General features: G+C 38.5%; 1 protein-coding gene across 1 annotated transcript in view; it reads right to left on the reverse strand.

The window, feature by feature from the left end:
- Positions 1-6,044: 6,044 nt before the first annotated feature.
- Positions 6,045-26,495, reverse strand: part of LRPPRC (leucine rich pentatricopeptide repeat containing) — a 119,410-nt gene continuing 98,959 nt past the window's right edge. The window contains exons 31-38 of the mRNA XM_012804047.2: positions 21,910-21,998; positions 17,743-17,947; positions 15,506-15,645; positions 15,254-15,369; positions 12,717-12,791; positions 10,521-10,605; positions 6,988-7,130; positions 6,045-6,261 (exon numbers count right to left, since the gene is read on the reverse strand). Coding sequence (XP_012659501.2) covers positions 6,205-6,261; positions 6,988-7,130; positions 10,521-10,605; positions 12,717-12,791; positions 15,254-15,369; positions 15,506-15,645; positions 17,743-17,947; positions 21,910-21,998 — 910 coding nt within the window. The 3' untranslated portion in view covers positions 6,045-6,204. The remainder of the gene's footprint in view (positions 6,262-6,987; positions 7,131-10,520; positions 10,606-12,716; positions 12,792-15,253; positions 15,370-15,505; positions 15,646-17,742; positions 17,948-21,909; positions 21,999-26,495) is intronic.

A 26,495-nucleotide genomic window follows, 5' to 3' on the forward strand; every position in this document is an offset into this window, starting at 1 on the left:
GTTCTCCACCCTGGCTGCCCACACAAGAGCTTTAACAAAGGCCAGTGGGGACCCACCCCTCCAGAGATTCTGATTCCACAGGTCCATTTGTTTAAAAACGCTGTCCAAGGTGTGTGAGGTTAGGGGTTCCAAAAGCATGCATGTAGTTCAAGGAACCCCACTCTGCTTTGCGGGACAGGGATTTGCTTACTTGTAGTCATCAGATGCATGGGTTACAATCTTTCCTACTACAAGTCAGGTAGTAAACATTTTAGATTTTGCAGGCCTTACACGTTCTGTCCAAATTACTTAACTCTGCTATTATGGTGTAAAACCAGCTGCAGACAACTGTAAAGTGTGAGTGGTGTTGCTGCGTTCCAATAAAATATTATTTACAAAAGCAGGCAGCTTGTTGGATTAGCCTGAGGCTGTAGTTTGCAGACCCTGGATCAAAAGGTAAAGGTTCTGAAATTTGCATTTTAAGCCCTCCAATTTCAAGTTATACTATTGATGGAGAATTTTAATTAAACAGAGGACAATTACCTATATTGACTCAAATATTTCCTGATGTGAGTTTTTAAAAACTGCCCTTGTTCCTATTATAGAATATAATAGACGTAATCTTGTCCTGGGTTAAGCCAGCCTACAGACTTAGATCTCACACTTGCTTTTGTTTCCTTTTCTTCTAGTTTTCTTCAGTTCTTGTCTTAATCTCAAATGTCAAATTCAAGTGTTAAAAGTCCTGGGGCCAAGGGTTCTCACCTCAGCACAGCCTGCAAACCACTTTGCTTTGAGCCTGACTGAGGTGAGCAAGGGACTGGAATGCAAGGAAAGGGATGAAACATTCTGTTGGTTGACCTGTGCTTATTTGGAAAATATTATCTAATGCTCATTCCTGTAAGGCAACAAACATCCTTATTTGCAAATACAGTAGAGCCTCCATAGTTGACCAGCTCCCTACCTTGACCACCTCCTTAAATTGACCTAATTTTCATAGCGTGGACATGAGCCACATATACATAATAATACAGTAGGCCGATTCCTTATGTTGACCATCTCTGTATGTTGACCAGTTTGTTACAGTCTCTTGCATGGTCAACTTACAGAGGTTCTACTGTAGTCTGAACTAGGTAATTCAAATCTCAAGTTATATCATCCGTACTCGGTAATGATTGATTCTTCATTTAAAGTTGCTGAGTATGGAGCGGTCCTTGTCCACATTACATGGACTGTGCCTGAAGTGTGGGCAAGGGAGGCCGGCAGGCAGATGGAGCATAGCTCACCACGGCAATGCACATGGTGTTAGCAGCTAATAATTAAAACAATGGTTAAGCAGTGAAATTTTCAAACACATAACAACTCAGTAACACTTCTCTGCTTTCTCTGTAATAGTGCTCATTTATCGTTTGTGTGACTGTCATCTGTCAAACTGTATGTATTTGTGTTTCCCCAAATAAGCACATTAGTGCTTCCCTAATAAGCACTATTGTCCCATGCTAACAATAAAGCCCTTTCTTTTTGTTGATTCCACTATTGCACAGAATCCTTCACTGTGCTTGAACCCAGTTTGAGGTTGTCTTTTAATAACACATTTGAGAGGCCTCCTCTTCCTTGTGACAGTGAATTTGAAAATGTTTTTATGAGTGCTCCCGGGTTTGGAAGAACTCAAGCCCAATGCTGCAACTTGGAGCTATGCACAGTTAAAAGCTAGAAATCATGTGTGAAGACCAGCATGTGAGAGGAAACCCTCCCATGGAACAAACCACACATCTCAGAAAGAGCATCCTTGGGCGGCACCTATGGCTCAAAGGAGTAGGGTGCCAGCTCCATATGCTGGAGGTGGTGGGGTCAAACTCAGCCACAGCCAAAAAATAAAAAAAAAAAGATAGAAAAAGAAAGAGCATCCCTTGGCAAAGGGGAAGGACAGGAGGTCGAGCCCATTGATATGGTTATTGATGCTCACTGGGCACCCACTGGACTCTCACTGATAGCTCTGCAGAGGGCTGGGAGAGCTCCCATGAAGGGAACAGACAAAAACAAGTCCATAATGAGAACGAACGTCACAGCAAGCGCTCTTTCAGGGGCCCAGCTGGTGAAGATGCTATTTTCGAAAACTAAGGATGGATCTTGCAGCCAACCATTGTCCAAACAAATGTGCCAGAGCAGTGAGTCTGAAGCTGGTTAAATGCTTTTGCTCTACCTGGACCTGATTTTCTTTCTTCCCCTTCATGCAATAAAGAAAAAGATAAGTGCCTATTTTCAAATTGCTAATGCAGCCATTTTCTTTATTTGTACTGAGGCTGCATAATGTGGGCTTTGTAAAGTCCACAGGCCTGAAAGCAGGTTACATTTCTAATGGAAACACTCCCATGCCTGATTGTACAACAGCAAAAGAGACAAATTACCGTGATTTTTGTACCCCCCGCAGCTATTAGTTCGGTCAGACTTCAGGAATGTTGCTTTCACTTATAGAAATTCTACAAATATTGGTTTATCAGGACAAATATATGAAAATTGTGCTCAAAGACATGAGAAAAAGTATGTGGAATACACACACTGCAGACTTGAAAAATAAATTGTACCAGGAAGAACAATTTATAAGATAGAGCTTGCTTAGTCATTTGTGAGAACGTGTAAACTCAGGGATCATGCCAGGGACTGTGTATTTGATTAAATGAGAAAAAAATGTCCTTACCGTGTGCAGGTGTCCTCAAACTACGGCCCGTGGGCCACATGCAGCCCGCCTAGGACATTTATCCGGCCTGCTGGGTATTCTTGCCGCTGCTGCCTGTCCTGCTTAGCAGCCGACTTGTCCTGGGGCCCGCAGTCCAGCCCTCCAACGGTCTGAGGGACAGTGAATTAATTGGCCCCGTTTAAAAAGTTTGAGGACCCCTAGTGTAAGGTATCCAGAAACTGGGAACACTGGCATTAAAGTTTCTTTTTTTTTCAAATAAAATATTTTGCCAGGTGCAGTGGCTCACACCAGTAATCCCAGCACATGGGAGGCCAAGGCAGGTGGATTGCTTGAGCTCACGAGTTTGAGACCAGCCTAAGCAAGAGCCAAGACCCAGTCTCTAAAAAGAGCCAGGCATTGTGATGGGTGCCTGTAGTCCCAGCCACTTGGGAGACCGAGGCAAGAGAATCAATTGAGCCCAAGAGTTGAAGGTTGCTGTGAGCTGTGATGCCACGGCATTCTACCGAGGGTGACATAGTGAGACTCTGTCTCTCAAAACAAATAAATATACAAATAAATGAATAAATAAAATATTCCTACAGTTTAGATTCCAGTGACTTTGAACTGACTTTTCCCTGGTTTGTCTGGGTCTTATATTCTGATCGGGAGTAAACGACTTTAGTCAGAATCCTAGCCATGTTATTCACCACTGTGGCTCTGGGCAGATTCACTTCTGTAAGTCTGTTTCCTCTCCACGAGTATCAAGCAAAACGGGGGCCTGACACACTGCAGTAGGTGCACAGTGTTAAGCACACAGAACCCACCACCAGACAACTTGATTACGTGAGCCTGCAGCTGAGATCATGCTAGGTGGGGAGGATGCAGACCCAAGCCTTCAGGAGTCCACCTCTGGCACCTGCTGTGCTGAAGTGGTTATGGGACCCCTGAAGAGGGAACAATATGCTAGGCGGGGTGATGGGCTCAAGAAAGTGGCAGAGTATTGATGGCGACCTCAGTGAGCATTCCTGAAAAGTAAGGTGAAGACGGGCTGTGCGTGGAGTGGACGGATCCCAGCCATCTACAGAGATGGGAAACACGCTCGGACATGCAATGCAAGATAAACCCCTCCCATTTAGTGCCGATTAAACACACACTCAAAGTCTAATTCTTGCCAACTTTGTTCCCTCAATCTCAGATACCTGCTAACCCTTAAAACAGAGAAGCAGTGACTTCACTGGGGCTCTCTACATACAAACTATAAGCCATTTAACAAGTAGATTCTGGCCACAACGGAGGTCACCACACACTTTAAAAATTTTAAGACTGAAGTCCTTTGAAATGGCTTAAAGCACTCATGCAAACATTTGACAACACGAAAAGGATGCAGCCCACAGACATCTGGAGTACACTTTATTCAAAGCATTTCACCTTAAAATTATATTAGGTTCAAATAATAAACATTAATTATATATAAAATATTATTCTTTCCCAAAGTTTACAATGACACAATTTACTTTTCACAACTAGCTGTTTGCTTATGAGTCTAAACATACTATAGAGAATTTCTACAATTTTATTTACTGTGTATTTCTTTTATTTCAACTTTGCTATTAGATATTTAGAAAGTATTCATAGCTCACCTAGAATACATAATTATTACACTTTAAGTATTTACATTCATAAGGAAAACCAATACAGTGCTACAAACATTTGACTAAGTAAAGTCCTTTGTTAACACATTTTAATGGCCCTGCCTGTTGTCCAGAATCCGAGACGAGGGGGTTTTGGCAATTTCCTCTGTACCACATCCACATTTTGAGTCCACATACAGGGCCAACTTGGAGTCACTTCAAGCAAATCAGACTGTACTTCCAGTTTCCCCCAAGATGACTATGAAGCCCAGATTATACCTCACCTTAGAGACCTATTTTAATGAATGTCAATAAAACTTAGCTCACTTAACCTGTGATTAGCAATGACTGTACAAAATAAGGCCTGTGTCAATGGAATCACTAAAGACAGGTGCACAAGGACGAGGCTCCAGGCAAATTAGACAACAGCAAAACAGTAACATGTACAAGTCCTGCACCTGGGAGCACAAAAGGAAGCGCCACTGTGTCCTCGGCTGGGACTCGGCCCTGATTGAGCCTCCTGTTCCTGATGTCAGTAAAGCCCAGCTCATATCACGACTATGACGGCTTTGACTCCTTGGCTTCCCTCCATCAACCCTTCCTCTCTCGCCATCTGCAGACAGGCACCAGACACAGAAGAGCTGGTCCCCCAAATCAGGATGGACAGCCCCGTGGGCCAGAGGCCTGCCTGCTCCCCAAGGCAAGACTGCCCCTTGATGTGATGAACAGAAACCAGTTGGCAACAAAACCCAAACAGTAGGCAGTTGCCATATTTAAGGTGGGCACAGAATATTCCCAAATGGGGGTAACTTGCAAAACATTTTCAACATTTTTGGTAATCAATTACCGCATCCTCAAATAGGTCAATATTCCATACTAAGATATCTTAATAATGGTAAACTGCCTTAACTATGTTAAATCGTTTCTTTAAGTAACCACTTACAATGTAGATATTAACAGGTACAACGGCTAATATGGGGATAACTTTTAGTTTTCAAAAATTCGACCCTTCATATATGAAATCACATATTACCAGGACATGAGTAACAAGCCTCGAGGAGGATAGACCTCGGGCTGACAAAGCCCTGAAACCAAAAAGAGGAAATGCACAGTAGAAAATGACCTACTTTCTAGGTCACAATCAAGACTCAACTGCAGAGATTCCCACGAGCAGACGCACAGAAGCCAGCAAGGCCAAAGTGAGGGAAGGGCAAGCACGCCGCAGAGCCGGTGGACATCGCCAACACTGCCCTGACCAAGGGTGAACCGCAGTCTCTTTGGGTCTCTGCTTCTTACTGAAAAACGATGATGACTAGATTGGATCACTCTTAGTGCCCATGTTTTACAAAATTTGAAAAGTACGCAGGAGTTCACACACCTAAGAGACTGTTACATCACCGAACATGAGGGATTAGAAAGCTCAGTGAGCATCATTTATTTATCTAGCTCCAAAATTTTTACGATCAGCACTAACAAGCAAGTCTTAAATAAAGGAATAACATTTTAATGAAAATAATAAACAAAATAGAGCAGAGAAACTAAAGAGTCAATTGGGGGGAGAACCCTGAAAAAATAGTTTCATATAACACAAGCATTAAAGAAAATGGTACAGGCTGGGCACAGTGGCTCGCATCTGTAATCCCAGCACTTTAGGTCAAAAGTTTGAAATCAGCCTGGGTAGCAAGTGAGACCCCCGTCTCCACAAAGAAAGAAAGAAAATGCTATACATTTATGTCATAGAAAGAAACAAAAAAGTCCAATGACCAAGTATACACAAATATTGTCAATAAGATGTTCAACACAGGTGACAAAAGTATATAAACAAAGTTCTTTATTATTTATTTTTTCTCTCTCAAATACATTTAAAAATAACAGGTAGACAATCCCAATACACAGAAAACAAAAAGGTGCCTGCATATTTCATGAAGAGATTTCCTTCGATCCTTTTAGCTGTTCTGCATAATATGCAAAGCTTTCCTGTTAAGGAGAAAGAGGAGGGGAAGTTACAGCTAAAGTTGCCAGTAGGAGGTGATGGTACAAAACTTAAAAATCGTAAAGGACTACAAGATGGTAGCTACCACCGCTGGACCCATTATAGACGCCGCCCCTCAAACTTTCTTGTTTCATGAAATTACAAGTTAATGGCTCCAAGTTCAGGGTTAAAGCGAGCAGCAAGAATCTGCTGGGTGCGTGTATACATGTGTGTATGCAGGTATTTAACACCTGTGGAAGGGTGCAGCGTTTCAAACATGGTGCAGTGACTTTCAGTTCAATGACACAATAAAAAGGAACTTTGCATATGTGACTTCTTGTATTAAAGAAAACAAAATTTCCTACACAAAGAAATAAAAAACTATTTAAAATGAACAAGTAATTAACAGTGACATCATAAGTGTGGCTACTGCAATACAGGCCATTAAATCCTGTTTCAAGTTGAAATGTCCTAAGGACATTTGATAAATTCATACCTATAGCTGAAGGCCTGAGATAGACCTTGTGTTTTATTTAAACCTCAGCCCCGGAGAGCGATGTTCTCCCATAGCCACAGCCGAGGCTGCTCAGTCCCTGCAGCCCTCCCTGGGGGATTCTTCACAGAGATCTAATCCTCATGTAATTAAGTCTCCAACTTATTTTTTTCAACATTGTTATGAAGCATACATAAATCTGTAGAGGCATTTTCCCCCTTAATTAAGAAATACTCACAGGGGGCTCAGTGAAAGGGAGAGGCTCTCCAGCATCCTTCAGCAACACTGCGTAACGCTTTAGAAACAGATCATTCAATTTCATATTCTTTGCAGTCAAATGTTCATACAGCGCTTTAGCAGATGTGACATCTTTATTCACGACTGACAAAGTTAAAGAGGAAAAAAGATATTAATCACAGACAACAACCTATCTTTTTCTGCTCATCCCAACACTTAGCCACTCAGGGATCCTGGATCCCTTTATCCCACGGCAAACAAATACGTACCCACCTTCGGTGAGAAGCTACTCTCGGCATCTCCCAACTCCCTTGCTCCCGTTCCACACCCCTCATTCAGCCTCAGTCATTTTGCAGGAGAAGGAAAATGACATATGTGGCTATATTTAAAGGCCTCCAAGATAATATTAATGGTATCATGTATTTAAGCTATTTTGAAGACTTGTCATAAAGTAACCATAAACTGAAACCCTTAAGCATGAAGTAATACACAACATTCAATTTTCTTCTGCTTAAAACCACACTCTGAAATCAAGCTAATATTCAGGGACTACTGTGTAAGGGCATGGAAATTACGTGGAAATCCACACCAACATCAGTATCAGCAGCTAAACAACACACTATCATTGTGTTTTCTTAGTGTAAAGTAAGCAAATATGGAGAATATAGTTAGCCAGATGACCAAAAATCCCATCGGCAAGGAGGCTGAGGCTGGAGAATCCCATGAGGCCCAGCCTGGGAAACGCAGTGAGACCTGATTGCTGCAAAAAAATAATTAGCTTCATGTGATGGCACACGCCTAAAGTCCAAACTACTCAGGAGGCTGAAGTGGGAGGATCGCTTAATCAAGGTTACAGTGAGCTATAATCATGCCTCTGCACTCCGTCCTGAGAGACAGAGATCCTGTCTCAAAAAAAAAAAAAAAGTACATATATGTTGGACACTGACAAGCTACACCACTATTTCACTCAAATGAATAATGAAACCGCCCAGGAGTAGCCCAAGAGCTAAGTATAGCTGGCTGTCCACTTGCGGCTGATTTACAGAAATTTTTGTTTTAAGTTTACTGTGATTATAAAGGCTGTGCTAACAATTATTGTGGGTAATTCAGCTCTTTAATTTTGCATTAGACTGTTAACATCTAAGCACGAAATAAACCCCTACCGTATAATGACACTGGTTAACCAATCCCAACTTCGGCAGTAGCACAAGGATCCTCCAGGATAGATGTGAGGCGCTTAGTGACTAATTCAATAAAGGCTCTTACTGTTCAGAAGGAAGGACTCCTTTCAAAATATTACTGCTCACTGACAATGCACCTCGTTGCCCAAGAACTCTGACGGAGATGCACAAGGAGGTTAATGTGGTTTAATGCCTACTAACATATATGTATTCTACAGCCCATGGATGAAGGTATAATTTTCAATCATACTACTGAAGAAATAGATTTTGTAAGGCTACAGATGCCACACCTAGTGATTTTTCTGATGGTTCTGGGCACAGTGAATTGAGAACTTGCTAGAAAGGATTCACCATTCTAGATTCCATTAAGAACATGTGTGATTCGTGGGAGGAGGTCAGAATGTCAACACTAATAGAGTTCAGAAGAAGTTGATTCCAACCCTTATTATGTCTTTAAGGAGTGAGACTTCAGTGGAGGAAGTGAAATGGTGGAAACAGCAGGACTAGAATTTCAAGTGGAGCCTGAAGATGTGACTGAACTGCTGCGATCTTATGACAAAAAAGATGAGGAGTTGCTTTTTATGCTTGAGCAAAGAAAGGTGGTTCTTGAGACAGAATGTACTTCTGGTGAAGATGCTGTGATCATTATCGAGATGGTAACAAAAGATTCAGAACGTTACATAAACTTAGCTGATAAAGCAGTGGCAGAATGTGAGAAGATGAGCTCAATTCTGAGATGGGTAAAATACTACCCAACAGCACCGCATGCTACAGAGAAATTGTTCATCAATGCAGCAACTTCGTATTGTCTTATTTTAAGAAATTGCTGCTGTAACCTGAGCCTGTAGCAACCAGCACCCTCATCAGTTAGTAGCATCAACATCCAGACAAGAACCTCCACCAGCAAAAAGATCATGGCTTGCTGAAGGCTCAGATGATTATTGACATTTGTAAGCAATAAAGTATTTTTAAATTAAGGTATGCACACGTTTTAGACATAATGTTATTATGCACTTAACAGACTACAACATGGTGTAAACACAACTTACACATACACTTGGAACGCAAAAATTCACGTGACTCACTTTCTGCATTATCATTTCAAATACACGGCCATCTCCAAGGTCTACTGTATTTAGTTATTTTGGGAAGTTTTGTGAGTATAACTCCATTCTGAAATAGCACCTAGCTTCCCTCATAAGGGTGGAAAAATAGAGAACCAAAACTTACTAACTCCTATTCCTGAGTCTTTTGTCCTGCCAAAAATAAAATCAATGACACAATTCCTTATTTACCCTGTTCCTGCAATTAGCAATCAGTAGATGGTGGGTGGACAGGAGATCACGAACTAGATAGAAATGCTGACATTTATCTTGATCACTGAGGAAAACTTTAGTCTGGTTTCCTTTCATATTGTTTTGTATCGGGTTAAAAGACTAGAATTCCAACTGGGACTTAAGGTAAAACTCTGGGTTACTTTCTAATTAAAGGGTCTACCACTTCAAAGGAGTAGGTAGCCCGAACACTGAAGGAACAAGAAAGCAAGTCAAGCGGGAGTCTCAAATATATGCCTATTTTATGCCACATTTCAGGCGGCAGGCCCTTGGGGAGACTGAATTAGCTTCTAATAAGTAAATCCTATAAGAGGACTTTCAGGTCTTCCCAGGAGCCTGAGATCATACTCAATATACCTAGACTGCTATAAAGACATTCAGTCATATTCTGAACGTTAAAAGTATATGAATATGTTTATATATTTCCTTCATTCTTTTTAAGAGACAGGGTCTAGCTCTGTCACCCAGGCTAGCATGCAGAAGTCCTAATATGATCATAGCCCACTGCAGCCTTCAACTCCTGGGTTTGAGCGATCCTCCCACCTCAGCCTCTTGAGCAGCTAGGATTACAGGCATGTGCCACCATGCCCAGCCCCTTTTTTATTTTTTATAGAGATGAGGTCTCATTATGTTGCTCAGGATGGTCTCAAGCTCCTTGCCTCAAGCAATCTTCCTGCCTTGGCCTACCGAAGTGCTGGGATTTCAGGCATAAGCCATTGTGCCTGGCCCGTATTTTTCTTATACAGTAGAACCTTTGTAAGTTGCTCAAGCGACAGTAACAAACTGGGCAACATAAGGAACTTGGCCTACTGGACTGATACATTATGTGTCCAGTCTATGAAAATTAAGTCAAGTTGAGGTGGTCAGCTATGAAAGTCCTACTGTAAGTAAATTATTTATATCATAAGTAATCATCTGATATTTATAATTATTGCCTTTGAGATACAGACTAAGACTTAGTTGATTATACTATAAATATTTAAATCACTTAAATCATGCAGTCACATTAAACTTATTACCATAGCTTTTCATGAGGGAGGTATACACTATATCCTTTTCAGCCAATTCAGGAATCAATTCTAGCAAAGATCTCAGAGTTGCTGTCTAGGAAACAAAATACAGGTAACATTACCAAAAATACAAAACAGTGGAACACTGATACATAACATTATAGAAAAAAATCTTGAAAATAATTACAACAGAATTGCCTGTTCAATTTAATGAACTGTTTTCCCTCCTGTGTATCTTAGTATTAGATGCTGAGTCAGTGATTTACTGCCACAACAAACCAGCATCTTTTAAAAGTTAATGCAATTCCTTTAATTTTTATGAATATTTTTCTAATACATAATAAACATTGCTTGTTTTTGTCAACCGCTAACTATTCCAAGAAGTTATGCGATCCCAAGGGTAGATGACATAACAATCGTAACTTTGGGTGTCAAAATTTGTTGATGAAATTTGAACAGTTCATTTAAACATTCTTTTCTCCTGTTTGATATATTAACAGAACATTTCTAGGATATCATTAGAATTTTTACTTGATTGCTTCCAGGGATATGTAGGCACAACCATGATTTTATTTCCTGTGGTGAATAAAAAACTGCCATACCCTAATGAACGCTCTAATTGCTGGATCAATCAATGGCGGCTTTATAGACATTTATGCCTTCTTTCCAATTCACCAAAAACAAACCTCAATCTGGCTTAACTATTCTGCTGTCAAATAAGAAAACACTGGAACTGGCATTTTTAAAATCTCAACTCCTTTTTTTCACAAGTTTATTCAATCAATCCATGCCTAAACCTGTATTCTTCCAGGACATTTTGCACTTTGCAGTCTCCTGGAAGGAATGTTCTAAGCAGATTTATTATCATACATTTGCCGTCACATCTCCTGAGCAAGGCGGTAGAACGTGGCCCAGTTCCATATCTGGACTGAGAAGTGCTTTCTAGATTTCTTATTCCTTTTAATCATCTTTTTTTAAAGTCTCATTGAAAGAAAAAAAAGGCAAATAAACGTTGCTTGTAGTAAATAAATACATGAGTCAGAGATAAAAAGCACAATGAGATAAAGTTTTTAATAGTCCCTGTGCCAGATGTGGAGGCTCAGGCCTATAATCTTAGTACTTGGAAAGGCTGAAGCAGGAGGATTGCTATGAGGCTACTGTGCTCCAGCCTGGGTGACAGAGCTAGACTGGCCTCTTAAAAAATAAAAATGAAATGTGTGTGTACATGTAAGAGAGGTACATGGAAATTCAGGAAAACTACACCTCTTAGACTGAAAGCAAATGTTTCAAATAAAACACCCTTACTTAATTTGAAACATTGTAAAGTTTCCCAAAAAACTAAGAATACAGTTTCTAGTATAGAACAAGTAAAATCAGATCTAAAATAATTTTATTGAAATATGCTTTTTAAAATTAAATTTGCTTTTGTTTGCTTTTAGATAAGAGTCTCACTGTGCCGCCCGAGCTGGAGTGCCACGGTGTCAGCCTGGGTCTCCTGAGCAGCTGGCACACTATAGGTACCCACCACCAGGCCCAGCTAATTTTTTCTTTTTTTTTTTTTACTAGAGACAGGATCTCACTCTTGCTCAGGCTGGTCTCAAACTCCTGAGCCTTAGGGATCCTCCTGTCTTACCCTCCCAGAGTGCTAGGATTACAGGTGTGAACCACCACTCCTGGTCTGAAATATGCTTTTATTCTTTCTGTTAAACATCAAAAATACCTACCCCTTTTATAGTATGAATAAATTAACTGTCATATATGTTATTACGTTATGTTAATTTGTGGCAATATACGAATTTTAAAGCCAAATGGCTCCTCTACCTTATGAATTTATAGCTAATCAATGGTGAAAATTAGGCAGCCAGTGGGAGACACTGTGCAGTGCTAGGCCTCCCTGGGCAGTGCGTCTGCATCACTAAACGTACCAAGGGGACCTGAGCAATGGGGTTTTTATCTTCCATTTCTAAAGGCCCTCTCCTGGGACTCTCAATGTGGACCTATTCACTGCACGAACTTGTTTCTAGTACAACTAAGGAGCCAAAACTGACTCTGTAGCACCATCAACAGGCACAGACAAGCAAAATCTTCAATCTCTACAGCGTTTTCAGTTAAGGTCCTAAACCAACAAGCTCTTATGTTAAACTCAATACTCTTGAGCAAGACATTTATAGCATCATTGATTTGTTCGCAAATAAAACACAGTACCTTTCCTTCTGTCCCAGAATTCCTAACAAAAAACACCAAGAAAATTGGGACTTGTTCAGCAATGGCACCACATCTCTAAAAATTAAAACATTATTCAGTAAGTGAAGGTTTGTATAAACAAGCAGATCAAGGTGAATATTTCCAATTAAGAAAGTTCACAATAAAACAGTACTGTATCATTACCAAGAGGAAGGCCTAATAGTTGACCATTATTTTTGGAGGCAAGAAAAAAAAAAAAGAAAAGAAAACAAGCGCAAGCCATGCCAAGCTTCAGGGAATGCTGTCCTTGGCACCGCAAGTGTAAAGTTTGTTTAAAAAGAACAGGGAAAAATCAAACTAATGCTTCAACAACCATAGAATAAGGTTTAGGACTGCAAAGAAAGAGGGAAAAAAGAAACACTATTCCTCTCCAATTATACTGCCAAGCATTCACAAGTGAGCTAGGGATCATAAGGTTAATTATACATTTAATAAGGTGTCAGGGAGATAACTGCTCGTTTCTTTATAAAAATTAAAATGTACAAAGCAAGTTCTCTTTAAAGTATAATTACCTACACTTATGCATACAAAAGGACTGATTTCAATCTCTCTATTTTATAAAAGGCTTTCATTGCAACAGACAGCCAGTGCTTGAGAAAGAGACAAAAGTTAAACTAAAAAAAAAAAAAGTTTATATGACAGACCAGATAAATCAAGTGTCTATCCAATCTTAGATGCTATGGTAAAATCAAATATGGCAAGACAATATTTTAGTTTACACTCATCATAGATGTCATTCTCTTAAGTTTCTAAGAGCACACTGTTCTCTGAAAGCTTAAAACACTGTCAATTCTAAAACGAATGGTATAAAAAGAACTTTTGGGGACCCACAGAACATTTACATTATAAACTGATGCTTTCGACATCTGTGAATAAAGTGTTCTTCACTGCAGCGAGAGTAATCTTTTACTGTTTGACAAGCAGGTAAAGGATGGGTGAAGGGTTTATCATCTGAAACCCCAGTCTGTTGAAGGGGTGGTAAATGAAAAGACTGCTGCTGTTGCATCAATACTCGGCTGCCACTGGGAGCCCTCTGGTGCGGGCACTGTGGGTGAACGCAGCTCTGGGCAGCAGGCGCCATTCCTGCTATCTCCCGTCTAGGATCCTGTCAACTGTGTGCTCTCAGAAGGGCCTTGATGGTTATAGCTCAGAACAAGCTGGCAGATGAAGTACCAAGTACTTTCTACATAACTATCAAAACAATGAGTTACAACAGGATGACTCCTGTCACATAAATAATTAGGTACCTATATGCTCATACCCCTGGTAAGTACTTGGATATGTACACATAAAAATAAAGCATAAGAGTATATTCCTTTTTTCATATAGAATTCTGAACACTAAAGGCAGCAAAATAATAAAATTACTTTGAAATTCCTATCATAAATTGCCTTTTTCTAAAAAAAAAAAAAAAAGGAAAAAATAAAAACAAACCAAAAGATAATTCCCAATAAACTGGAATTCTCTCTATCTAGGAACAAAAGTAAAAGACCATACAAGCAGTGCCAATTGACAATTTTTATGTAACTATTAACACAGACAAAAACTTTTAAGAATTCCTTTTTAAAAATGGCTTAGATTTTATCTTCAAATTAGATTAACTTTCAGGATCAAAACTAGAGCTCAAGCAAATGGGTGCAGTTGTACCTTCCCTCTCTACTTAAGGTATTTCACGGCTGGGAAAAATGTAACTGAATATACTACTATTTACTATCAGAAATTGGTCCCAGGCCTCAATTTGACACAGGGAGTCTACACAAACACAGCCGTTGGCGGGATCATGGTGACTGTTTGACTGCCACCTGCTGGGATGGGGCTCCCCAGCGGTGCCTGTTTGTGTACATTGCCAGTGGCAGCTCCGATCACCCACCGTTCTGTCGGCACTTGGCGTAGCTTTATATTTAGTGCTGTTAAAATGGCATGAATGCAGTTGTCTCCTTCCCTGAAGATTGCTAATTTAACTGAGAGTGCGGGCCACAGAGACCTGCATTTGTCATTTAATGTGTCTGTGACACACAAGTGAATAGAAAGCAAATTCAACTCTTAATAAGCCTTGAATAAGGCACCAAGAATGTTTGAGCATTCAAGTGAGAAGCTGTACTTGAAAAGCAAATATTTCCTACTTTTTGTTTGCAAACTGTGTTGCCATGGCGATACATGGTATTTAGAGCATTCAAGAAATTAAAGTAGGAAATCAAAGGAATTGTTTTGTGTTACCTATCTGCAAAGAAACATTTGTCTTTAAATTGTCTCAGCAAACCCCACTGCCCCCTCAACCCTAATGCAAAGGACATTTTTCTTCTGATCTGTCATCTGTAAAACCAGTGACCTATAATCTGTAATCCAGTCATTGTCATACAACCTTGATTCACACTGAATTTAAATGTGTTAGCAGCATCTCACTTCATTTCCGATACTCCACATCTATGTCTAGTAATTTCTCAATTGACTTCTCGCAAGCCGCACGCCCCACTGCTGCATGAGTGGAGGGCTGTTACCTGTAGGAGAGCTCTGGCATCGTCTACCTTGCCTGCATCCACAAGCTGAAGGAAAAGGTCAGTGACAGGTTTGTAAATTGCAAACTGATTGGCCAGTCTCTCTGCCATGATGCTTACTGGAAAAATGACAGGTAAGAAAAATTTCTCGTTAAGACCATGTGTAGCATAACTCACCCCCCAGAGATATTCAGTTCAGTCTCACCAGAGAGACAATGCGCTTTCTGTGTCCTTTAGCATAAAAAGCTGACTTACTCTTTTCAACTGCTGTTTCCAACTGCTCTTCTAACACTTTTTTGAATAAGTATGCCAAGCCAAAGTACTGGGGTTCCACAGGTGGACTCCCTGAAGTAAGCAGATTTTCAATGTTCTCTATTGCAACATCTATGTTATTGCTGTAAAAAAAAATGCAAAATAAGTTATGAAAACTATTTGCTTTTATATTAGTTATTATAGGCAGTATCAGGATGAGGGCTTAGGAGAATCTACCACCCATGCAAATACTCTGGGAGAAACAAGAAATACATTTACAATGAACCAGATAAAAACACGCAACTTAACGCAATCACATTTAGGTAACAAAGCCATCACTTAAGTGGTTCATGCTACGGTGGTTGTTTAATTCATAGCAGTTGAAATAGTTGCTTATTTCAAAATATTGCTCTAGAGACAAGGTCAAACAACTACATATAGGACAATAATGAAAATAACAAAAGATACTATACCTTAAATATTGTATTTAGTTTTGCAGCTCTTTAGATGTAAAACGAAACTTGTTTAAATAATAATGCTGTGATTTTGGCTTTATGACCCACTAGTCACTACTGCATCAAGTAAATATACAGTATCTCATGATTTTTAAAGGTATATTTGCATGTCTTTAAGCCGTATCAGTTTCTTTTTGTCAGGTATTATACCTTGGAAGATACTCCTTTTATACTAAAGTTCTCCAAAAAAAGTATCTTCGGACTTTATTTAAAAAAAAAAAATCAATCACATGGCCTTATTTAATATGTTAACTTTGATCTTTATGACTGTCTTTTTGGTTAATCTATAACTGATTACTTTAGAATTATAATATGGCATTCGAAATCCAATTAATCAATATTATGTTGAAATTATTACATTAAATATAAAAATTCTCTAATTAAAAATGAATACCCTCTGTTATAGTAAATTCTTCTCATGGGTTTCAAAGAATTATTTCATGGTGAATATATTCTCCACATCATATAAACCTGTGTTTATATGTTAATATTTTAAAATTCCTGCAGCTCTTACCTCAATAATTTCTTCAGTTTTCTAGTTTAAAACAATCATATTTTCTTTCTTTTTTTTTTTTTTTACATTTTGAATATTTAGTAGTTTTGGGGGGGTGGAAGGGGAAAAAAGATCACTTCTAGTCATACAAATGCTTTAAATTTTGCACATACTCTTATAAATAATGCCAAGTTACCGAAGCCTAACATTTTTCAGTCTCTACAACAAGAAAAATTAATCAACAAAATACAGTTTTAGAGCCTACATATTTAAAGGGATTAGTTAAAACTTGTTTTTACCAAGACTATGGCAAGAACAAAAAGGAATTTGCAACTGTGCAAACAAACACTAAAGGGTCCTGGGTGGCGGGGCCCTTTGTGAACCAGTTTAAAAGCTGTATCAATATGTAGCTACTCTAAAACCCAGGAACCTAAACAATCATATTTTCTAATTAAAGGGAAGTCCCATTTGGGAAATTGTTTTAAAAGATAAAAGCAAAACAAATGTAAATGTTTCTCTGATCAAAGAAATAGGAAGAACAAACAAAAAACCCAGCAAAAACATTGCATTTTAGTATTATGTCCCATTAATTAAATGTATGTAAGATTGACTATAAACACTTAAGAGAGCCGAATTCCATAACTATCCCCATGAATCTTTAACTCGAGCCTAGCACTCTACTAGTGAGGTTAGTAAAAACCAAGTCCTGATTTACTTATTCAGTGGTGAGTCTCACAAGGATCTAAAGATGGTGGTAAGAAAATCAATTCCAAATGCCTCTTCTCATGGTGAGTGTGTGTGTTGATGGGTGGAAGGGTAGGGCAAATTTCAATGCCTGTTTTTAACAAGCTTCCAGGGCCCTCTATTTCATAACATTCTAATGGAATATCATTTTCAAATTGCTGACAAGCAAAGAAGATGATTTTTCACTTTCTAACAACGTGCTCTAACAACAAGAGGCCTGGCATGCGTATGTAGGAATGAGAAAAGTTAACAACTGCAGAGTAAGATTTGTAAATTTGATTAAGTGTTGTTTATTCAAGATTTATTTAATGATAAAACACATTTTCCAACGTATAATTCTTCTCCAATAAGTAATTATCAACAAACTAATGTCAAAATTTCCTCTGTAGATGAAATGTTTTCCAAATGCCTGTAAGTTTTTAATAGGTGTGTTTGAAATAATGCTCACTCCAGTGGCCAGCAGAGGAAAAGCTCAAAAATATACTTACTTCTTTATTTGTGCCAAAGCTATGTTATTGATGAAAACCATTTCTGAAAGTCCAATTGTGTTTTCAAGTCCATTTATCATCACCTGAATTGCTTCTATGCTTTCTATATCACCCTTCAAGCCCAAGGCCTGGATAAGGCGGGTCACGGCTAACCGAGAAGGGATCTGCTTCAGGTCCAAGGCTGTTTTAAGTGTTGTTAGAGCCTCTAAAATAGAAGAGCAGAACACAGAGTTTTTCTTATGTGACCTGTGTTGACTTTAATGGATTTCAAAAGCCAGCTTTTAAATATGAGCACCCAAATGGCTATACACAAATCCTATGAATAATTAATTCTAGATTATAGAAAATATTAATACTTGATAAGAAATTTTAAAAATTGATTTATTTCACTATCTATAAGATACTAGACACCCCAGAAAATACAAATGCCACTGACAAAATGCCCTCCATTCAGGAACACATTTACTGACTAATTTCAAGAACCTTGACAAGTTCAGAGAAATACACATATAAGGAAGAATTTTAAAAATTAAAGAGTTTCAAAAAATATGTAGCTGATACCCACATTCGTACTTTCCTGGATTTTATTAACTCAAAGATTACATGATGATCAAAAACTTCTAATATATCAGAGATTCTTTGCTGAACATAAGCTCGCTCTCTAGTCCAAACAGATCAACCACACAGGAACATTCAACTTTCACGTTAACAAATTATTATTTTTTGTTTGTTTGTTTGTTTTAGAGACAGAATCTCACTTTGTCGCCCTCAGTAGAGTGCCGTCACATCACAGCTCACAGCAACCTCCGACTCCTGGGCTTAGGCTATTCTCTTGCCTCAGCCTCCTGAGTAGCTGGGACTACAGGAGCCTGCCACAAAGCCTGGCTATTTTTTTGTTGCAGTTTGGCCTGGGCCAGGTTCGAACCCACCACCTTCGGTATATGGGGCCAGCACCCTACTCACTGGGCCACAGGCGCTGCCCTAACAAATTAATTTTATATGATTAGACACCTTGTAGTTATTTTCTAGCACTCATTTTTTAAAGGCAAAAAACAGCCCATCAATTCCCATAACATAGATGGCCCTCAATTTAACAATTTTTCAAGTCTACAATGGGCTTAAAGGGGCAATAAATACACTTTTCAACTTATAATGAGTTTACTGGGATACAATCCATTGTGAGTGGACAAGCATCTATATAACCAATGGAGTTTTGCTGGTGTTTTTAAAGTATTGTAATTATAAGTACAAAAACTATGGAATATCCTTCCAATTTACTGATTTCTGGAATTATAGTGAACTCATTATATTAAATAAAGTGGTAGATGGGGGGGATCTAATATTCAGAATTTAATAACCACCATTACTAAATAAAACATCATAGCTTTCTAGCAACCAAAGCAATGTAATCCAGACAAAACTAAGACTCTCCAAACAGCCTTCCACATAATAATAGCCTATCTTTTGCAGAAGAGTGGGGAAAGGGTATCAATTAAACAGTCCACTAAAAACAGTACAGTAAGAGAAGTAATGAATTTAGTGTTCATTACTGAATAAATAATTTATAATTACTCCAAATTTACAAATAACCTAAGGCCAATAATTCTCAAATGGGGAAGAGGAAAAAGTGTTAAAAAGCGAACTCAATAAAATTTTATGAAGGCACATGCACATATAGGAAATCAAAAATGTAGACTATTTAAAAAATATTAATTTACAGAAAATAAGCTCAGTATCTTGTTAACTGGTAATCATATACAGATAATTAGCTTTGGAATATTCTTATTAACCAAGAATATGTTAGCCAGTGAATCAAAATAATAATAAAAAAAAATATGGTGAAATGGGAACACATACTTACTGTCTACCACATTTGTCAAGCCTTTACTATATACCAGTACCAGGCATAGCCCTGAGCAACTACACTTCTAACTACTCTTCTGAGGTAAGTTCCCATTTTACAGATGAGACATTCAGGCAGAGATTAGCTTATTGGTTCAAGGTCAAGGTCACACTGTTAGATGAGATCATCCCAGAGCTTAGTCCATGGGTACACGATACAGTAGAGGAGGGAGGAGAACAGATCACTGTGTGTCTACCCAAAGGCAGGTGGGACCTTGTGGCCTAAATCACATCCTCACACAGGGATTGCCTTTGTATAGTAATGACTTCAAAGACACCAGAAATGTTAGTTATCCACACCCTTCCCCACAAGTCCTTTCCCACTGTCACCCAATTCTAACACTCGATTACTCACTGATGGTACGGATAATATGAGTTCCGCACAGGTGCAGCATACCTTAGCTATTAACAGGCTATGATAGTATTAGTTTATAAAATTACTTCAAGTTTAATTGGCTTTTTCTTCCTGCTTTAGATGATGTAAAAACAAAACAAAACAAATAAAAAAGAAACCTGAAAGACAGAAGTGCAGAAGAAGGGGATTTTAAAAATTAGGAGCTCTAGTCAGCCACGGAACAAAAATAAGGAGATGGGAATAGGGCCAACAACCTCCCCAACATCCCCCTCCTTGCTGATGATCACTTTACTCTAAGGAGATGTCTGTTCACGGTGATGCGGGGGGTGGGGTTGGAGCTGGAGGACCTAGTAGCGAACAGTTGTGGCTCCTGTTCTCAGACAACCTCCAGTGTGGATGAGTGGCTCAGAAGAGCAGACAAGAAATTACATCGCTTACTCTCTTGTAGTTTGCACAGGCACCTAACACACAAGTACAAGGTAGCAATAAAGTTAAACAAAGTCAAACCAGATTCAGCTAAAAAAATCGATGACCTGTAATTTAAAAAGTGTGCTGTTTTTATCTCCATGTCTACAGAAAATATAAGCTATTTATGACAATGAACTTAATCATCTATGTGGGGAGCAAGTTTAATTTTTTTGTTGTTTTGAAACTGATCATCATTTTACTATATAAAATACCAACTTGACAAAGTCTTTTACATTGGAATAAAATAAAACCTTTTAAAGTTTTAATAACAAACCCTACACCACTCAATTATGACTGAAGGTTATCAAAAACGACTGTTGAGATGGGTTGGCCCTGCCTGTGGAATGATAAGGTAGAAACTTTACAAAGGCAGAAATCACCACTTACATATTCAGCCCCAAACCATTAGGAGGACCACTAAAAGATCAGCGCGTTTAGATATTATAGGCAACACTAACGCTGCACAATTAGACAGCAGCTTCTTCTTCGGGATGTAAAATTACCTTATAAGCATGCAAATGAGGAAAACACCATTAATACAGACTGAGGAAGCAACGAGATATTATTTAACAGTTAAGAGAGCTTCTTCAACTGCCTAAAGATCTCCGAAGTGGGTTTTGTTATATTGGCAAAACTGCACTGTTACTGAGTAAAATTCAAATGTAAAGCTTAACATGAAAAACTACTTACCAAAATTTAAGACATTCATCATTTTCCCTCTTGGGAGCTCATTCATGAGACCTCCAGATCCACATCTACCCCACTGCCAACCCATAACAGCCTCTAACGAACCAACAGCCCTCATCCCAATCCTCCCCCAAAGTCATCTCCACATCTGTCTGGTGTTATCCTCTTAATGTTAATTTTGAAACTCTAAACTTCAAACACTGTTATCTTACTGCTGTTGGTATTATGAACTATTAAAAAAGTATTAGATTAAGTTTTAAAAATCAATATTATAATCATTTGGTGCACAATCCCACACATTTAACACTCAATTTAACTCATTTGCTATCTCACACAAAACCAACACAATGTGCAAGAAACAACTGCTGGGAATTGTTTCAGATGCTCTAAAGTATGTTAATTTCCAAAGCAAAATGACTTGTGCTGTGAATTTTAACGCACTTGAAAGCCTGTACTTTCTCTCGTTCTGGAACACAAATTTTGCATGTCTGAAGAGCTGTGATTCATCTTAAGAAAACCCATCTTGTGTTAAATGGAATGGAAACTGGACTAAGTGGTCAAATGACAAGTACATTCATATTCAAGCTGTATTATAAATGCATGTACAGTAATTTACGTCTCTCAGCTACCACAAAAGGCTCTTGATAAGCAGGTAATTTGCTAAATGGACTCCTTTATCCAAGTATTCGAAGGGCGTTACAAGAAAAATCTGCAGAGGCATTAATGTGACGTAAAGGTCAAGCATTGTGACATACCTTTCAAATAATCCCGCCTAACTTGCGTTATGATGAGGAGGCTGTTGGCAGCATCGTTCAGTGTGAAGCCCTTGATGTGGGTCTCAGCACTAAAAGAAGCAGACATTTAGAAAGGAATTACTGACATGCTTCTGATACGATAATAAATGGTTGAGCGCCAAGGTGAAATTATAAAAACTACTGTTCGTATGTTAAAAATATTGCTGCAAAATATCGACCTGGAGACAGCTTTTGTGTTATCCTGTCAATGGTTATAGAAGGATAATTTTTTTTTGCATTCTGACAGATGACAAAGTTGGAAATGAGCAACAAAAGAAACAAAGTACAAGATTTTTTTTAAACAATCGGTTCGGATTCTTGAATGCTGACATACGAGATGACTAAAATAACTGCGTGCCCTGCATTGTTCTGCTGGATCCTGCGCAGGATACTTTCTCCTCTTTTTTCTACATTCACCATAATTATAAAATGTAAAACTATTCTTCCAACAACACAAATGAACACTTATTTTCAGCCCGGTATATTTTAAATATAAACTAAAGCATATTACTAACTAATACCATATCATTTTGGCTGATTAATTTTCAAATTTCTGTCATCTAGATATATACAGTTCTGAAAGTGGAAAATAATGCAGACCTACAACCGTTCTTACTTTAAAATTAAAAATTTCATACAATCTTGTCCTCGTCTTAAATTTGAAACAAAACCCAACTTTTTAAAACTCGAGTACTAAACATCACTTTACCAAATACTAAAACTCACAGGATTTTAAAGAGCAAAGCAAAACAAAATAAAACAAAACAAAAAACCCCCCAAACACTCCCAAACCTAGCCGGGGATGGTTTTTGTTTGCCACAGTGTTTCACATCTCCTGTGATGAAATTCCAGCATTCTCAATGCCCCCGGGGGTTCATCTCCCGGATTAGAAAATCTAAACAGGTCAAAAGGAGCAAAAGGAATTGCTGCCATTTGCCTTGTCGAGCTCGGTGATAACCCTGCTGCCAACAACCTCCTGGCTTGCCAATACGTACACGTAAACTGAGCAGATTGCGAGGAAAGCAGGGTCACCGCTAAATTATTCTCATCAATCCCAAGAAAATCCTCCAGAAACACCGTGACATGCCCATCCTCTCAGTCACTTTCAGCCTCTAAGGTTCACCCCTGCAGTCCCTGGACACAGGATTTTCTTATTCCCCCACCAATCCCCTTAATCCCCCCAAAGCACCCATTGCTCAGTTTGACTTTTTTCCTTTGTCCCATCTGTCAAAGCTCTTAAGTCAACAATTCATGCAAGAGACTATAAATTGCATAAAATAAAGGATTTACTTTCTCAATCTTAAGCATGATTAAATAAAAATTAGACACTGTTAAAAGCTTGCTTCTCATGCCAATATTATATGTATTACATCATATTTATTTAAAAAAATATTTCCTAAAATCAATTAAAAGCACAAGGTAATAAAACTACTTTTAACTGACATTAAGCATGGACTACAAACCTTTTGAAAACCTCAAAACACATTATCTTTCAATAATCTCTTCCTATCTCCAGAAGGTGCCTATTCATTGTAAACATGAACAGTGGAGATAAAAACTAGGAAGAAAAAAACTTCCATATCTATTATATCGGAATATATCACCACATACGTAGAAACTGACAAATCACAACTAAATATATTCCAAACTGGGACAAGGGGGAAAATTACAAAAAATTATTGGTAGAGATCTTTGCATTGGAATCATTGATACAGTACAATAAAGTACATTTACTTTTGACTCTTAATTTTGATCTTTCCTTTTGGAAAAGATCTAGTATAGAGCTGTCAAGCCAGCTGTGACAAGGGGAATATTCCTTTTCTGTGCTAACAGGGTCACTCACTAACATGGCTACTCTGACGATGGAACAGAAATCTTAACTGTACCTAAATCTTAATTAATTTAAAACGGTCACGTATGGCTAGTGGCTACCGAACTGGATAAAGAAGAATTCTAGACATTTTCTTTCTATTTTTAGAACTGTTAAATAAAGGGGGAAAATTATAGGGGAAAGAGTATCAATCTTTGCACTTATGATCAACTGCAAAAATTAAACTATCTTAACCAAAGAAGATAGTATTACAGCAAAAGTTCCACATTAGATATTTCAGAGCAATGAGCAGTCTACGGATTATGCACACAAGACATTAGTCAGTGATTATAAATTATTTCAGTAGAAACCATCAGTGACAGATTTAGTATTATTTCTAGACAGAATGAAATAGAAAGCCAGTAGGAACAAGAAAAAAGATAAAGCAGAACTGCTGATTCCCAAATTCCCTAAGAATACAGTTTAGTGTTCTCAGAGATTTAAAATAACACATCTTTTACTGCTCTTTGAATAAGCAGTTTTACTCCCCTGCAAGAATTCACTATGGAAAAATTATTTTGAAACATGAAGAAATTAAAGATTAAAGAAAGTTAGTTCCTTGAAAATTTTTAAAAGGATGTTGTTACTATTCGTTTTTAGATTCCATGACTTGCTGGGAAGTTGAAATGATCTCATTATTAGTGGAATAGAAGAAATCTCATTAGAGAGCAAGTGCATCCATAACACTAAATGATAGCAGAGGCAGAATGAAAACAAAAATGGCACGTGTTAGATTATAGGAAAACTATGGCTCTTAAATGACATTATATAGGTTACTGCAACAACAGACTGACTGCTATTTATGAATTGAGAATAAGATCACCAGAATAGTAGGAGATACTGCCACTTGAGACAGGAGCTCAGTTGGTTACCACATTATAGTAAAAATTATCTATGGGAAAAAACATCTTTTTTATGCTGATCATTGACACAGAGCTAATAGGGAAAAGATGAGTGACCTTGTCTAGTGGTGGCAATAAAGTAGGAGATGAATCCAGAGAATACATCCTAATATGCTTCAAGTAACATTATTAGTTGGACAACTAGAATTCAAACTGATTATTTCTGTATTTCCAGTACAGGGTTCTTTTCAAAAGTATACATCATAGATGTAACCAAGAAATGATTCTGCATCGTTAGATATAACAATTCATTGGTTTAATGGAAAGGACACACACCTAACACTCAGACTGACTTAAGGCTTTGGATCTAGGATTCTCCTGGGCTCACACAGCCACATGGGGAAGACAAGTACACGATAAGCCTGGTGTGATAACACAGCTAAAGTGTCCTTAACAGTAAAGAAAATCTCACTCACATGTGGAATCTAGAAAGCCAAACTCAGAAGTAGGAAGTAGAATGATGGTTCTCAGGGGCTGAGAGGAGGGGAAATGGTTAAAGTGTACCAAGTTTCAGTCATCCAAGTTCTGTAGCTCTATACAATTTAGTGCCTATAGCTAACACTGAACTGTATGTTTAAATTGCTAAGAGGGTAGATTCTCAATGTTCTCATGTGCGCCCCCCCATTATAATAATGATACAGATAATGGGAGGAAACTTTGTAAGGTGATGGTTATGGCCTTGATGGTGATGATGGTTCCACTGGTGTATACTTATCCCCAAACTCATTGAGCTATTTACATTAAATATCTCACTCTGTTGTCTGAATTAGAGTGTATGGGCTGACTGCATCTTGAAATTCCTAGACCATCGTCCTGCCCCAGACTCCCAAGTAGCTGGCGTATACCACTACGCCAGCTAAATTTTCTTTTCCGTTTTTTGTCTTATACAGACATCATTTCAATATATAACTCAGGCTTGTCTTGACCTCTTGGCCTCAAGTGATCTTCCCGCCTCAGCCTCCCAAAATGCTATTACAGGCATGAGTTACCATGTCCAGCCTGTATCATCTTTTTATATGTCAGTTATACTTCAGAAAGGCTTCATGAAGATCTAGAGAGGACGGGAAGAAGATTTTAAAGGTTGTGAGTATAAGGGGAACTACAAGGGCCATGCTGATAACTATCTTCTAGCTCAGCAGCTTTCAACCTTGTTAGATCAATAGCCACAGGGAAGTATAGTAAGAAATTATGTTTTATGCTACAACCCAATGCAGAGATGTCTACATATACTCATAATTGAAATCAGTCATAAAATAAAATCCTTTTTTTTTTTTTGAGACAAAGCCTCAAGCTGTTGCTCTGGGTATGGGTAGAGTGCCGTAGCATCACAGCTTACAGTAACCTCCAACTCTTGGGCTTAAGCGATTCTCTGGCCTCAGCCTCCCAGTCCCTCCTAAGCCGGGACTACAGGCGCCCACCACAACACCGGTTACTTTTTGGTTGTAGTTGTCATTGTTGTTTGGCAGGCTCGGGCTGGATTCAAACTCGCCAGCTCAGGTGTATGTGGCTGGCACCTTAGCCGCTTGAGCTACAGGCGCTAAGCCCACAGGATAATAACTTTATTACATGAAGTTCTGTATTTCCTATTCTATTGCTTTAAAAAAAAATACTGGTTCTGTTCACTAAAAATATCCCATGGCCTACTAATTGGTTACAATTCTACAGTACGGAAATCACTCTAGATTGGAGCTCTTCAATGGAAGGCACGTACGCCACATGAATACTATAGAGTGAGGCCAAGAAAATTTTTAGTCTCTTTTTTTTTTTTTGAGACA

The sequence above is a fragment of the Otolemur garnettii genome, unplaced genomic scaffold (genome assembly GCF_000181295.1).
Source record: "Otolemur garnettii isolate 467f Iridium unplaced genomic scaffold, OtoGar3 scaffold00024, whole genome shotgun sequence".
Lineage (NCBI taxonomy): Eukaryota > Metazoa > Chordata > Mammalia > Primates > Galagidae > Otolemur > Otolemur garnettii.